Here is a 16,522-nt window from a genome sequence, read left to right as displayed (position 1 = left end):
CAAGTGGTCACTCTCCTAATAGACAGAAAATGCGAGATGAACTTCGGTGACATTGATGAAAGGACAGCTCTGATTACGGTATGGAGTAGCCAACTATGTCAGCATGAGATGGGTTTGATTTAATTACTTAGAATAAAAATGAATTTATCTCATTTAGCTGTAAGTTATTGTTGAACTGTTTACTTTGAACTCCTAGCATTTATGATCTATTTCTCGGCATACTACTGACAGGCCGTACGATGCCAGGCGGAGGAATGTGCGACTATTCTGTTAGAACGTGGTGCTGACCCAAATATAATGGACATCGAAGGCAACACTGCGCTCCACTATGCTGCCCTGGGTGACAATACAGAGATAGTAGCAGAGCTGCTTGCACATAATGCAGACATTGAAGCAAGAAACAAGGTATAGATCAACCGACTTTATTTACAAAATATTTGAAATACATGGTTTTATTTTTTTTTCTCACATGCATATTCTGAATATAATATATCAGGCCCTGTCACCATGGGAACAACTCCAAGCCAGGTCAGGGAGGGCTGGAGAATGTAGTGTCCAGGGAAAAGGCAAAGCACTGTCTCCAGCTACCCTTCAGCCCAGAAGGAAAAAGTTTCTGTTAGTGCCTGGGACTGGGTGATAGGCTGAGAGCCCACCCAGGACTGAAGGCCTGCGGGGAGTGAAGTGAAGGTGGGGCTGGCTCCTGTGCAGGCAGGGGCTTAGGAAACGGGGGCTGCTGGGGATGGGTGGGTGGAAGAGACCTAGTACCCAGCAGGGGGAGCTGGGTGAGTGCAAGTGAGAAGGGAAGCAGAAGTCCACAGGCCCTGAACATTCCAGAACACCAGAGTTTGGAAGGCTGTGGCAAGAGAGTCAGGCCATGTCTTGACATTACCAAAGGCATCCACTTGTGCTCATAGCCACTCCGCCAGCCACACACCTCCTTGGGATTTTCCACGTGAGAGTGGACCTCCTGCTCAGCCTCGGGTGGCTCCTCAGTGGGGTTGTAGCTGTACACAGGGCGCACGTGATGGCAAAGCAGTCCACCCAGTTTTACTCCTGGACACACATTACCTCTCACCACTGCAACCCTGACAGGAACAGCCTCGGCGGACACAGGTGGGGTTGATTTTACATATTTGGAAGCTGAAGCATTCTCTGAATGAAAATATCTTGAAATAACTTAATTGTATAAGATTTCACTTTACATAATGATACTTTTGAAGAAGCAGTAGAGGATATAGCTCTCTTTTATGCCCTGCTGATATCTATTTATGAAAACAATTTATTAGAGGTAAAACTTCTAAAAAAAATTTTTCAGCCAAGTTTTTCCCTAATTAATGTCAAACAACACAGGAAAGCAAAATATCCCATGGAAATAGGCATTATCTTAAAACTCAAACAAAACAAAACATTTTATACTAAATAGAAATCTTGCTGCTATTGACAAGTTTTTATATGATAAAGAAGTGATTTATATAAAAGTGATTTATCATTGGCCAAAGCCTAAGAGGGAAAAAGGAAAACGAAAGAGAAAGAGCAATTAAAAATACCGAGGCCAATTTGGAAATATGTTGATTGAGAGGAAATAACCAGAAAAGGGTTTTTTTGGGTTTTTTGGGATTTATTTTTTGTTTTTCCTCTCCTTGCAGTTTATGTGTTTGGATAAAGCGCTCTTCATTTTTCAGGGACAGTGATTTTTAGTTTGGGAGGGTGCATCAGTGAGTTATAAACTTGCCTCAAGATCAATATTAGGAGGCTCTGAGGCCACCAGACTGGCATTGAACAGTGATCATTAAGTGGGGCCCAAGAGGAAAGGACAGGTGATTAACTGAGCTATTATCCTATTCTGGCAGAAACAGTCACTTAGATAAGAGTCTGAAGTCTGTTCTCAAATCTAGAAGGTCTTGATGGGAAGTAAGGAGTTTATAAATAATGAAATCGAGTTGCATTTTGAGTTTAATAGTCCCTTTTGACCCCTACCCAGGAAATTAAATGCCGTTTTGATAAGTTATTTATATCTCTTACACTTTTAGTTGGCCCAGTCCTCAAGTGACAGAGGGGTTTGGCCAGGCAGGTGAGAGACGAGACTAAAGTGACTGTGTACTTTACTAGTTCTCAACTTGAAGTGTGCTGGTGAACCACAGTCACCTGATGGACTTTAAAAAGTTTTCAATTCTAGGCTCTTCCTTAAAGATTTTGCCTGAGTAAATCTAATAATCCTGGACATGTGTATTTAGAAATATTTCCTTGAGATTCTGATATAACACTTGGTTAAGAACTACTGAATGGGTAAGTGTAATGTGTAAATTCACAGATCGCACAAACTTAAGCAATCTCTAAAAGACTTGGAATTTGATAGGCGAAACTTCCTTAAACTCTCTCCTTTCCAGCAATATTGGCCTGACTTTCAACTGTTGCCACCTCTTCGCTTAAGAAGTTACTGGGACCATTATTGGCAATATCTACTGACTTAAAGAACACCTTTTTCCTTTCAACCATCCAGTCTTTAGATATTTGCTTATGGGTCATCTGTTAATTAGTAGAATCGGACCCTTTAAGAATTTTGCATCATTTGTTCTTGTTCAGATCCTTAGATCAGCAAATGTTTACCACAAGCAGGATTTTCCTGCAATAATATTAAGTCTTGAGGCTTCTTTTTAGTTGAAATAGTGTGATGAACTGTTTCAGTATGTGTTAAATTCATAGAACCCTGGCATAATCAGGATGGCAGCTTTAAACATTAAAACATCAAAAACCATGAATTTTAATAACAATGACGATGAGGATTGTTCCAGTAATTTAGTTTCAGCAGTTCTATCAACTAATTATCTATTTGATTAACAATTTCAGAGAATTAAATACGAACTGATTATAGTTTTAATAAGTATTGGCAAATTTTTGTAGTGGGTATTATTAGTCTAAATAATTATTTTTATTACATACATGGCCCAAAATATTGGTAAGACATATGATGCTAATGAAAGAAATGGGTTTAAATATAAATATTTGTTTTATACACAACCATTTAAAAACATAGCAAATAAAAACACAAGTGGGCTCTAGCCTAAATGTGGGCCCTGAATGTTTATTTTGCTTCCATAAATTGAGTCAACATTTAAATTTAGGAGACTCATGTGGAAATCTGGATTTCAAGCTTCTCTTAACGAATCAAATATGGCACCCCATAAGCCCATACTGCTGTTTGCTATGTTGTGGAGAATCTGACCCTTTCATATGAGACATGTGTTCTCTAGTTTGCTGCCATCCCTACCTAGATTATTTTCTTACTTGAGTTACCTACTTTACCTCTATAAGCACTTGAGTTTACAATTCCTGTATTATATTTTATTAAAGACATCAATATTTTCAAGACCATCTGCATTCATTTATAATATATATATTTATAGTGATCTTTTAAGAATGGGATTGAATTTTTCAAGTTAGAATTTATGTTATTGTTTTAAAAAACTTTTCCTTTATAGGTCCTATAAATAATCATATTCTTGTTACTGCACAGGGACCAGCCTAGAGCTGGTCTGCATCAGGCCAGCTTGTAGTGTGTGGTTCTTGAGTTCATGTAGGAAGGATTTTGCAACAGCAGTCTAAGTGATTTTGAGAGTACATTTATTATAGCTGGGGACCGTGAAACAAAGGAAGGGCTTAGGGTAGAAGTGGCAACAGGAGAGAGCCTAGGTAGTGCTCTGCTTTGGTTCCCTGGAAACATTGTAGGGAGGAAGTGAGCCCAGGTGGGGCAGCTGTTAGCTCACTGGAGAGTCAAAGAAAAAGAGAGCCTTGGAGAGAGGGTCAGGGGATAAGCTCGGGTTAGCTGAGGGTTAGCTGCTGCTGCCCGCTGCTCCCCTGGCTGTACGTCTCATGGACACCCTTAGAGTTTAGAAAGAAGTAAAAAATTCATGGCCTGGACGGGGCATGGGTGTGCTCCAGTGCAAGCCCGCAGTGAGTCTTTGTCCTGAGGGCTTTTTCTCTTTTTTTTTTTTCCCATGCTGGAATGAATCTTAGGGGAGGGTTTCAGTAGACTATTCAACAGCTTTCTGGGTGCATTTTTAATATGCTGATGGCGTCAAAATGAGCATATAGAGGGGTTTGGGATTATTCCTTGGTCGGCTATAGTATTTTACTGTTACCTTAGGTCTGACTGGCTTCTAATGAGGTTTTTGTTATTTGTACTCCTGACTTCATCTGTGCTTGGGTTTAGCTGGCACAATTAGCATTAATTGGGTCTCTGTTCTCTATTTTCCAGACCAGGGTGATTTTGGCTATGTATTCTCTGGTTAGGGAGGAGAGGTATACCATTTGCTCTCCGGTGTCCTTGGTTAGAGGCAATAAGGTCTTGTGATAACCAGTTTATTGTGAGTTGCTCACACTGTTTGGCCTGTCTCTTAATTTAGAGTCCATTTTTTTAGAAACCGTTTTGAAGCAGGAGTGACTGACGTTGACATCTGGGATCCTGATAGCTTTAGTAGAAGAGATTCAAGCAACTGTGTATAACCTGGAGAAAACCTTCACCTCTGTTGCAAAGCTCTCAAAACTGTATCCATGCAACTCCGTAATTTACAAATGTTAATGTTTGCCACAGAAAACTATTGACAAATTGGGATTAAGCAAAGTTAAATACTTTTTTAGTACTGAGCATACAATGCACAGTTTTGTCATATTTTTTAAACACGGGTGATCCTTCTGGATCCTTTTTCTGCTGGGACATAGTGCTACAATTCTGGCAAAGTAGGGTACATATTCTTTGAAATACAATTTAAGAAACACTAGAGTTAATTATTTAGGTTATTAATTCAGTAAAAGTATTGAAAGCATTTACTTTATACTTTATACTTTTTACTTTTTATAGTTTGGAAATACAGAGATCAAAAAATAGCTTCAGCCCTCATGAAGCTCTTGTTTTAGATGGGGAGCAATGAAATAACGCCAGTATCCCACGATAGATAGATACTGTGATAGGTACACAGACTCTTGGAACCAGTACTGTACGTGTTTGAAGTGAGTTCTGGAGAGTGATGTTGCAGTTAATCTACTGAAGAGGGAGAGGTGGGCATTTTAAAGAGAAGCAGCAGCCGGTGACAGCACAGGGGTGAAAAGGAAGGGGCTGCTTTTTTTTCTTTTTAAAATACTTTATGTATTTGTTTTTAGAGAGAGAGAGAGAGGGAGAGAAACATCTCTGTGAGAAACATCAGTCTGTTACCTCTCATACTGCCCTGACCAGGGACCACCGCAACATAGGCATGTTCTCTGTCCGGGAATCAAATCAACTGAGTCACACTGGTCAGGGTGGAAGGAACTACTTTTATTTACTTTCTGTATTATGTGTTTAAGTTCAGAGGATCTTTTATAAGTTTTAAAATTTGGTTGGATATATGTTATTTCATAAATTATAAATTGTTTTTGCTGCTTTACAGGAGGGCCTCACACCACTTTCACTTGCTAAGCGTGAACACAAAGAGAAAATGGTGGAATTTTTAGAAAACAGAGATGCAAAAGTCCATCAGTTGGAAAGGTACAGTTGTTCATTTTCTTTATTGTTTTTGAGTGGAACAATCACTCAAGTCAGAAAGATTAAATTAATAATAAGAAGATTAATTTATAATTATATAGTGAAAAATACCAAACATAATCAACTAGGTAGAAAAACAATTATTCTGGCTAGGCAACTGGAAGGAGAGTATAACATGGTTTCATATTCATTTATAATATTGAGTGATGTCATTTGCAATCTGATTTTTTGGTTATATGATCTCAGCTAGAGGGGTTTCCTCTTGGTTTTATTAGTTTTATATTATATGGATTCTGTTAGTTTAATATTATGATACAATATTGGATTTAGTCTCCCTTAATAGTTTTTTTTTTTACTTTTACTTTGCATATAGTTTTCCTTAAAAGATGTATATTAAAATTAAGTAGGAGTTGATTTTGTCTTTTGGATGACCCTGCTTTACATTTCTCTCTCTGATGAATACTGGTGTTATTAGATTATCCCTAAGTGGCTATGAATTACTGCTGCTAGATACTATGTACTCATCCTTTTTCATTTCTAGTATATTTTGATGTTTTTATTTCTAATTGGTATGGTAGAAGGAAGGAAGATAACTTTAATTGAATAAACTTTTCCTTTAATGAAGATGAGTCATAGGCGGGTGATAAAGGAAAGAGATAAGCTTTCAGGTCACTTGAGACTGGGTTTAATGGCTAGCTTTCCTTCTTGCCAGCTGCGTGACCTTGTCAACATTACTTATCATCCCCAGATATGTTCCTGATATGAAAAAGAGAATCCTAATGTATCCTTCAAGGCTGGTTGTGTGTAAGATTATCTAGCATTTAACTTCGTGCCTACCTCATGCTTGTCAGCATCAGTAACACTATGACTAGGTGTGGGGAGCATGTCGAGGGAAGTCAGGTGAGAGGGGAAAGAGGGGAGAGGGAGGGAAATGGTGCAGAAATTAAGAAGCGTAGTGGGAGGATGCAGAATAGTACGGGAGGATGTTGAGAAGGGCTTTATGCCCAACCCAAGGACATGGATTAAGTCAGGGGGACTGATGGAGGGAGGGCGGTTGCTAGGTAAAGGGGAGCAAAGGGAAAAGAAATTCGGACAGCTGTAACAGCATAATCAATAAAACATACAAAAAAATAACACTATGACTATTAACATCATAATTATTATTGATATTATTGTTTTAAGTCTGCCAAAAAGCTCTTACTTACCTGACTTCTAGCTGACTTTGAAGTACAATATAACAGACTAAGGATGAAACAGGAAATTCTTTTAAATCTTCACCTACTTCAGATTAGTGACCTCAGCATAGTTTCTTATCCGTTTGAGGATTTTAAATTAGCAAATTCTACTGTGTAATATCCAAGTGGGACAAGAGGCTTTCTTTTTGTCCCTTAATTTTAGCCTTGGAAGTAATTTACAAAGATAAACGCGTAAGCATGTGAATGATCAATTCTACACAGATAAACAGGGTATTGACTTGATAACATATATCAAATTAGATGTTTAAATGACTTAATTGAAGTTCCCGAGGGTGAAGTTTACCCCTTTGTTATAATAGAACAGCCCTCATGCTTGCAGTAAATGATGAGTCCACAAATAGAGTCAGGCTTTTTCTTCAGCACGGCACTGATTTCTTTTTTCAAGATAACTATGGATGGACTACAGAAGAATATGCTTTTGTTAGTGGTCTTCATTTGTAAGTGTTTACACTAAAATGCTAGGTATCGCTAAACGTAGGTTTAAAATAATTTAACCATTACTTCTTATGTAAAAGGTAAGATTTCATAGTTTGGTTCAGGCAGTCTGGGAATGGCACTGAATTAGTCTGTGCCAGCAGCCAGAAACCAAGCAAAAGACTAGACTAGTGAGAAGCAGCAATGGGCCAGATTCTTTAGCTCAGAACTTTTAAGATCTTTATTGTTTTGGATCCTAATATTACCCATTTCATTCTATGTAGAACCCTATGCATGGGGTAAAAATAATGTCACATCTCTGATTTTTCTAACTAGTTATTTGGGACCTTGAAATCTTAGGTATAGCCAAAGATTCTGTATTTTCTGGGGGCGAACTCCTATAATCTCATCTTTGAATTTTTCAACAACCTAAAGGGTTCCGTAAGTCCAAGGGAGCCAGTTATCTTTTACAGGTCAGATGGAGAAGTAAAACAAAGACACTAATCATTTGGTTGTTTCCATTGATTCTATTGCTGCAGACTTGCTATTGAAACTGGTCCTACAGTCATGATAGATCTATGCTCCTAGGTTACCCTTGCTGATCCAGATTCCCAAGTCTTCATGTTGATCCACACTTGGACTTGAAAGTTACAGCTTTTTTTTTTTAGTTCACATACATATGCTTGTATGCTCAGCCCTTATTCTAATTACTCGTACCTTGTTCTGGCAGCTGAGCCTCCTAGCTTTAGACACCCACAGTCTTCCACACACATTTGAAAACCTATGGAGAGCTCACAACTTAGTCCAGACCTTTGTGCACTAGTTATCCTTTGAGCATCTTATTTGCTTTTTTCTGTTAGCAGGTATTTGTTGGAAGCATTCTAAGCTGTCAGAGAGGTTCAAATAATGTTGCAGGAAAAGATCAGACTTTCCTTTCTTTTTCATTATCAGATTTCTAGCCCAAGGCCACTTTCTGTCCTGTAGAGCATCTTTGTTTAAGTCAAGGAAGGTCCCATATCACCTTTCCTAGAATAATAGGCATCAACTTGCCTGAGATTCTATAGTTAAGGTTGACCCCTCAAGTGATCTGTTTTCCGTAACAATGAAATTCTCCCAACTGCTTGAATTTACCTCACATATCAAAATATTTTAATTATGCCTCATGTGGAAGTCAGTAAACAGAAAGCTCTTAAGTCAAAGTAGGTTATTGGGTATTAGAATTGCTAAAGCCCTATCCCTGACTCATCAGTATCCATGATTGACAAGTAGGATTTTATCTTCCAAGTCTATTGGGAATAAACAGGGAGATTAAGCATCGTTCTCATAAAGATCTGCTGGTTCAGAGTCTGAGCAGGTGGAGAAGGATGCTAGTAGTCCAGGCCGGGTCCTGACTTCTATTAATTTTCTGCCATTTGTATGATTAGCTACAATAAGAGTGGAATATTATGTTATCTGACTTAATGAAGTAATATATTTCTAAATAAATTTCATTGCAAGTTATATAATTGCTGAGATGCCCTGAATTACAAGCCACAAAGAAGGAGCAGCTAATAACTAACTTAATTCTATTTTCTGGAAACTGCAACAGTTAAATGTTAGAAACTATGAAAAACCCACTTTGGGGTTGATTTGCGATTTCATAGTAGGTTCAACAAAGTTCATGAACAGATTTTTCTTTTACTATGCTGTTTCCCTAAGCATCTCTTCTTGGTGTATTATCTCATTTAGTCAATCATCCTAACAACCTTGTAGAATAAGGCAGTAAGATTCTTATATTGCAGAGGAGGATTTCGAGCCAAAGAGAAGTACTGTCTTAGAACAAATAGCTATTGGTTACAGACCTAGGACTTCTGAGTTTAAGACACTTGCCATTATGTCAAGCTAACTCTAATTGATTTACAGAAGTGTATTGCCATCAAGTCATGACTGTTTCATGTTTTTATTTTCCTTAATAAAAAGTTTGTAGAATTTACAAATTTGAAATGTATGGTATGAAGTCTTGATATTAGCTCAAGATATTATCTGAAATACTCTTAAGAATTTAATATATTTGAAAAATATTTTTGATATCAGTATTAAGGTAGTAATATTATTTATCACCAATTTTATGCACAGCAATCATCAACTAAGTTGTGAAAATACGGAAGAAAGGAGATCTAAAACGGGTTTCGAAAGTAGCAAAAGTCTTGGTAAGACATCTAGTAGTGAATTACTTTTGGCAGTCCTGCCATTGATAAGTAAGAGTAAAGAAGTTTTGATAAGAAAGAGCGGTGAAAAAAAATGTGTAAATCTCACGTACAGTTTTTCTTTCATAATTTCTTTCTTAATAGAATAGTATTCAGTACTGCTTAAGCAGTTTATTGTAGGTAATTCAAAATCTGGGACAGTATTGTCTGAAAAGAAGTTCATTTCTTTAGTCATGACCCCTAAAATTTCATATTATATCCTTATGTAAAAACGAAAAAAGATTTTAAAGTTAGGATGTTGTATGTTTCCTCTATAATCACATGATAACAAATTATACTTGTTATAAAAATGGTTCTTTTGTTTAGTTTTTACAACAAATGGATTATATTTAGTAAGTAAATACTTGTTATTATGTCCTGATTTGTCTCACTAAGAAAAGTAACTAAAACTGGGAACTCAACAATACCTTCCTAGTGCCATAAACAAATGGCAAGCGGTAAGAACTACAAAACTTAGCCAGTGTGCAGCATTCCCAATGAGATTGTTTTTTAAAGATATCTACCGATAGATAAGTCAGAAAAGCAATGCCTTGTTGAGAAGCGTAAGTTATTCTATATGTTGTTATACGAACAGGGTCTCACTGTTATCAACTTCCTTTCTCATAGGTCAAAACAGAATGAGATATTTTGACTCAATTAGAACAAGATGTTTCCTTCTGTTTGTTGGATAATTGTCATGATACTGTAATTTCTTTAGAACAAGATACTCTGTTGCCATTGGTCAAAAGATAATCAAAATAAATATTCAATAGCCCAAAGTCAACACATTTTTAATAAAAGTATAAAAATGCTTCACAGTAACAAAAATCGCTGGTGTGCTAGCTGGATGTGACACCTAGTGCATCGCGCAGCCTGAGCTGTATGAGGACGCCTTTGACTTAGTAGACCTTTATCAAAGGACTTGCGTAGGTTGTTTTGCGAGTTATAAGAAACACAAAGATGAAATAGAGTTTTGATATTTAAGGCATTCATAATGTGATAGAGCTGTCCTTGGTTTATTTCTGTGGTTTTTTTAAACGTACTTTTCAAAGAAATTTTCAAAGTTCATTTATTCATTTGTCTGCTTAATGGTGTGCCATTTAACTCTCAAGTGCCTTAGGTGCTAAGTATTACTCTGATGTTGCAAAATACAAATATTTTAAAAACACAGTCCCTGCCCTTCAAGAGGATGTTGTTATTGTCATTTGTATTACTTACTATACTTTATTCAGTGCTTACTAGGTACCAGAGCCCACTAGGAATTTATAATTATCATTATTTATTCTTTTCTATTAATGCATAATATGTCCCATACACTTTAAGTGCATAATGGGGAATTAGGGTTTTTAAAAAGTGGGTAGAATGTTTTTTCAGCTACCATCAGTTCTTTATGAAATTTTCACCTATCCATGTTGAAATAAAAAAGCCAGGAAGCTTCATTTATTCCACTTAAAATGTGCTCTGTTTCTAGGCCTGCATGTTTTTTATTTATTTTCCTTAAAAAATCTTATTCATTTAAGAAATAGCAGTAATAGTTGGTAGTGTTTTTTTCCCTTTGAAAGCCATCTCTTAAGAACCCATGATTGACTAGGGCAGAAGCAGTGGCAAAGTAAAGCAGAGACAGAAGAGGTCTAGATAATATGATTTAATGATGACTGAATTTAAAAAGTTAGCAGGGAGAGAGAAATCTAAGATGATTCATAGGTTTGCAGGTTGTGCACTAGTATTTTAATTGGACATGCAGACTAGGACTTTATCAGATGAACAGGGAAGAGCAGCAGGTCAACAGAGAAGACCAGTTTTCTTTTTCCATACGTGTTGAGATGGAATATCCATGGATAACTTATGTACATTTTGTAGACAATTATTTTTGACTTTTTGCCTTGTCCTGTCAACAAATGCCTTTAATAGTGAGCTATATTTTTAGCATAATAAGAAATTAAGAAAAAATTGGGAGCAAATAGAATGAGTAGCAGGGGGGAAGTAAAGGCAGGACTCTCACCATCGCAGTCTAACAAAGAACTTAATAGAGAAGGCAAGAAGCAGAGGGAGACATGTCTCACCCGTTGACCAGTAGTCGTGAGCCTGGTCCGATAAGGCTGCCAGGCATTCCAGACTACACAAGTAAACTATGATAGTGCAGGGGGAGCCCTTGAAAGTCTGTGCGTATCATCTCCACTAGCTGGGAAAAGAAAAGCCTTGAGACAGGTAGTCATCCCAAGGCCTGGAAGTGGGGAGGGGAGGGGTCTACGGTGTCCAGAGAAAAAGCCCATCCATACAAGAATTCAGTTAACTGCCTGCCTTCTGTCACGTATGCAAAACGAACAAATAAAGTCTGCAGTGACATAAGGTTTGGGACTAACAGACTCCCACTCATACCTACATTTGGGTAGTCACATCTCCCTGGGGGAAGCTGGCACCATCTTTACCCATCAATCAATCTGTAATTCCCTCACCCTCATCCCACCTGGCCACCTGGGCTCTGGTCACATGGGTGCTAGTCACCCGCCTTTGGCCACCCTTGTTTTTGCCACCCTTGCTTTGGCTTTCCCATTCACTGATAAACTTTGCATGCACACTTCCAGGCTCGCTGATCTATAATTCTTTACTGCATAGGTGAGAAGAACCAGGGTCCGGTAACCATACTACATATGATAACTATAGCTATCACAAGTGATTGATGCACAGTTATTATAAAAAGTTAAGCACTGCTTAGTTGGAGAAAATTAACAGTGGTGTTTTTATTTTCTTTATAGGAAGTTTCATACTATAGAATGTATTGTCAGTCATTAGAAGTCTTTATTTCTTATTCTGATTATAATAGGATTGTTACTGGTTTCACATATTTTCTGACATCATTGTTTCCTTTATTCCTTTTATGTCTTTATTCACGTGGATGTAGATCTACTGGAATTTCGAAAACAAGTATCAACACAAACAAATTCAAGGACAGGTATAACACATCAGCCCAAATAATGACTTATCATTATCACCCAAAGTTCATAGTTTACATTAAGTTTCACTCTTTGCGTTGTACATTCTATGGGCTTTGACAATGTCTGATGACATGTAGCCACTATTATAGTATCCTATAGAATTGTTTGACTGCCCTAAAAATCCTTCATGCTCTGCTTATTTATCCCACCCTCCCCCCTAACTCCTGGAAACCACAGATCTTTTTACTGAATGTCATATAGTTGGAATCATACAGTAGGTATTTTTTTGAATGTTTAAAAAATTAAAATTTCCAAGGTAATTAAATGTAGTTATCCAAGATGTTTTTTTGTCCTTTATGGGTTGTTGCTGCTGTTGTTGTTCATCAGTATAGGATCTGATGATATATGCCTTACAAGCTGAGAAAGCATGATTTCTATAGGCATTTGTCACATACTGGGGAGGGTTGAGAAAAATTACATCACGCACTACTGCACAGCGCTAACTATTTGGACCATCCTTCTCTCTGAGGTGGGTCCAGATAGATTCTAGCCATGTAAGGAGACTGTCTCAAGGAGCTATACTTGATAAAACTGGAACCACAAAGTCTGTCATACTTATCCTGCGATGGGAAATAGGGCCAGAAAGTGTCTGTTTCCTATGTTTTGCCATGTGCAAAGTGTACTGCCTGTAGCCAGGCTCCCTTGTGATAGAGTGGACAGAGCTGAGAAATTGTATTGTATTACAGCAAAATAAGCATACTCTCTTCTAACTAAGGGTAGGAGTCTGGAAAAATTATTCATTTCAAGTTTGACATTGTTAGTTTATGATACTGATTCTACTAATGATACTATTTTCTGTCAGTTTGATAGGATTTAGTTAGAATTATGATCATTGTAAATAGCAGTTCACTTGTAGATATCAGATTATGATCTCCTTCTTTTTTTTCTCCCGCATTTGATATATATAAAGGAGGAGAAGTAAATATTTTTAATGTATTAATTGCCTACTAATAGTATCATTCATATTCATTGTAGTATAATCTTAGGTCCCAAAGGACTACTTTCTAACAAAGCATCAGTCTGGTACTTTTAAAGTTCTGGATTTTTCCACTGCTGATTTAAAATGTATTTTACTTTTTTTTAACAGTGAGTGAGAAGTCTGAAGAAGACCCTTTGAAGAGGTAGGATTTTATGGATTTTTAAAAACTATATGTTAACTAAGGGAATGCAGAGAAAAGAAACTTAACATTTCTTGAGCGTTCTGCCCTGGGCTGGACACTATACTATGGAATTAACATGTGTTATATAGTCACCGCAATACCTTTGCAAAGTAGCTATGCCCTAATAGCCTACTTTTCATTAATTAGGCAGCTGTGGTTCAGGGAGGTTGATGAGTTGACCCATGATTCCATAGTTAACAAGTGGCTGACCCATGGTTGGAGTGTCATTCTGCCTGGCTCCCAGATCCCTTCTGTTGTCCTTCAACATACACTGCCAAGTTTCTGTGTGGCCCTGGCATCAAGATACAGATACAAATCAGATCACCTCAGAATGTCAGATCTAGTTGTGTGTTAACTGTGATTTAGAGTTTTCCTAAGAAACCCAAGCATTTGTCTTAATATAGTCGACAATTGCAGTGGTAACTAGTACCTTGTTTTTCACAACAAAGACTTTAGGGCACATCATGGTTAGCTATGGCCACAGAACCATAGATTTGACCTAAGGAAAACCTAATCAGGCAAGTGTTTTTAAGTATAATAGTATCTGTTCTTCTTGATATGAATTATTTTTTGTAAGTGAAAAATATCTGTGTATAAACCATGTTATGTTAATTAAATTCAGCATCTATTTAAAAGATATTTCTCAATGATTTCTCTACTCACTGACTTCCCAGTCTGGTTTTCTCTTCAGGCCAGTAACTTGGCCTAGTTGTAGTTTTTTTCTTTTTCATAGAGTCCTTTTTTCTTTCATGACGTTTTAGATTTTTAACTTTCTTCTCTGCCTTTTTTGGAGTTTCTCTCATTGTGTTAGTTTTTTCCACTTTAGCCTGTTACGTGTTCTCCATTTTTCTATAGATAGAATGAAGAGCACATAGAATTGTAGGACTTTAAGGAATCTTAGCAATTAAATAATCAGAACACCCACTAGTACTTCAACCTGTGTTTAACATTCTGGCCAACTGGTTGCTCACATGGAGAATTTGAAACTCAAAGAAATTAGAGTGACTTACTTGGATGTGGTAAGTGGTGGAAGTGAGATGTAAATTCAGATTTCTAAGCCTAGTAGGATTGGGTTTAGTGAATGCAGTGAAAGAAGACAGAATAGAATTAGCAGGGAAATCAGGAGGAAAAACACTGGGTTGGGATAGGAATAAGGGTTTTAGAAAAGAGATGGGAGAGATCAGATAGGGGAAAGAGATCAGAGTAGAGGGGTTTATGACAAATTAAAGACAAGTTACAAGAAGGAAGGCCACAGGATGTTGGGAGTTTTCTAGAAAGGCAGATTAAAATAAAGGGTTCAAGAGAGTCCTGAAGATGTTCCTGTTCTTTTGTTTGTTTGCTTAATTTGGAAAACTAGCAAAATTCAAGGTTTCTATTGAAAAGTATTAGAATAATTTAGAAAGATTCTCCTTATTGCAAACAGGACTATGGTATCATCTATCTGAACCCCTACTTACAGAGTGGGGCTTTGATCCCCTCGAGTCGTAGGGGGCTGGAGATTGCTGAACTATATAGATCTGTGGCCCAAGGCAGGTGTCTCCTCACCTCTGCCCCTTTTCCCAATTAGCTGATAGCCTTCCCATGTAGGAATGGGGTAGGAAATGGGTAGGACTGGCTGTTAAATCAGTAATGGAGGTGTGTAGTTGATAACACGCCTATGTTAGATATGGATGGCAGAATCCATTTAGCTTGTTTTCCAGGAGCAGGGAAGTCGAGAGCTCTTACTCTTGGTTATTTGAACCCATTCTTGTTTCAAACGTGTGTGCCTCTGTAGGCTGAAGATTTAAAGCTTGGAGATGGTTTTGGACGCTGCAGAAGGGTAATCTGGGAGTGGGAAGGCTAATGTCATACACATTTGTTCTTTGACATTTGGACATTTAACTTTTAAACATTTCAAGAAACTCCCTGTAGTATTCTAGGGTAAAATGAAGAAATGTTGTCACCTTAGTAAGTTCCTTCCTAAAGAACCTAGATTAGTCCTTTGACGGACATAGTTTAGTCCTTGAACCAAGGACAGACAATGGAGAAGAAACAGTCTGTCTTTCCACCTTGATTCAGGTCATCAGATCTTTTCCAGTTCAGGAGTCAAAAGTTATGTCAGCCATTTATTGGATTTTTAATTCAGGCTTCAGGACTTCTGGTGAAAAATTAACTTCAGGCTTTGCCAGTATATTGGCTGTCACCCTTTGTGGGAACTTAGAGCATGTCTCCATTGACTAGTTCATAGATTGGGAGAGGTGAAGACAGAAATAGAGAACTGACAGCTTTTCTAAAACAGGCCAAATTTTAATTATATCAAGAATCTTCATTTAATACACAGATAGCTGACTTTTCACTCAGGTTTTTGGTTGGTTTTTTAAAGAAATGAAAATTTTTGTTGGCTATTTTTACTCTAAAGGCATTCCAGAAACCCTGGCATTGAGGATTCATGGCCTATATCAGAGGATGAAGACTTCCGTTCTGATACCAAAGTAAGGTGCTCCTTCATGAAATTAATGTTCCTGCTCTTAAAATTTAGTAGTGGTCTAGCTATCGTTGTTTTATGTTTATAACGAAAAATTAGTCAAAGCAAACCATTTTGGTGGAAGTATGATATGTTGCATATTTTTTAACTTTAAATATTGAAGGTGGGGGGGCTGCGAAATATATAGTGGTAGAAAAATTATATTGGAGGAAAGTTTACCACAAAAGAGGAGGTAGGAAATTTGATCAGAGATAAGGATTTTTAATATGACTTCTAAATCATACCAGCATGATTTTTATAATACACATGCCTAAATGATTCTTTAGTGGATCCCATTACTTACTGTAATAATCAAGAAATCTTGGTGTCTCTCAGTTCCAAAACTATATATTATATAATATATAGTTTTTTTTCTCCTTGGACTGCTTTTATTTTGGTATCATATTGTTAGGAGAGAGTTTTATTTTGTTTATTTCTAACTTGGTTAGA

At 37.2% G+C, this 16,522-nt stretch overlaps 1 protein-coding gene across 1 annotated transcript; it reads left to right on the top strand.

Moving 5' to 3' along the window:
- The first annotated feature begins 241 nt into the window (after nucleotides 1-241).
- Nucleotides 242-16,121, top strand: LOC150019863 (putative ankyrin repeat domain-containing protein 26-like protein). The gene is made up of 5 exons (XM_090267376.1): nucleotides 242-405; nucleotides 5,424-5,521; nucleotides 9,304-9,377; nucleotides 13,497-13,530; nucleotides 15,968-16,121. Exons 1-5 carry the CDS (start codon nucleotides 298-300, stop codon nucleotides 16,119-16,121), a joined length of 468 nt encoding a protein of 155 aa, XP_090123502.1. The 5' UTR covers nucleotides 242-297.
- The last annotated feature ends 401 nt before the right edge of the window (nucleotides 16,122-16,522 follow it).

The sequence above is a fragment of the Furipterus horrens genome, unplaced genomic scaffold (genome assembly GCF_987537825.1).
Source record: "Furipterus horrens unplaced genomic scaffold, mFurHor1.1.pri manual_scaffold_2, whole genome shotgun sequence".
Lineage (NCBI taxonomy): Eukaryota > Metazoa > Chordata > Mammalia > Chiroptera > Furipteridae > Furipterus > Furipterus horrens.
The sequence above is the reverse complement of the archived record's forward strand: the minus strand, read 5'-3'. Positions and strand labels throughout refer to the sequence as shown.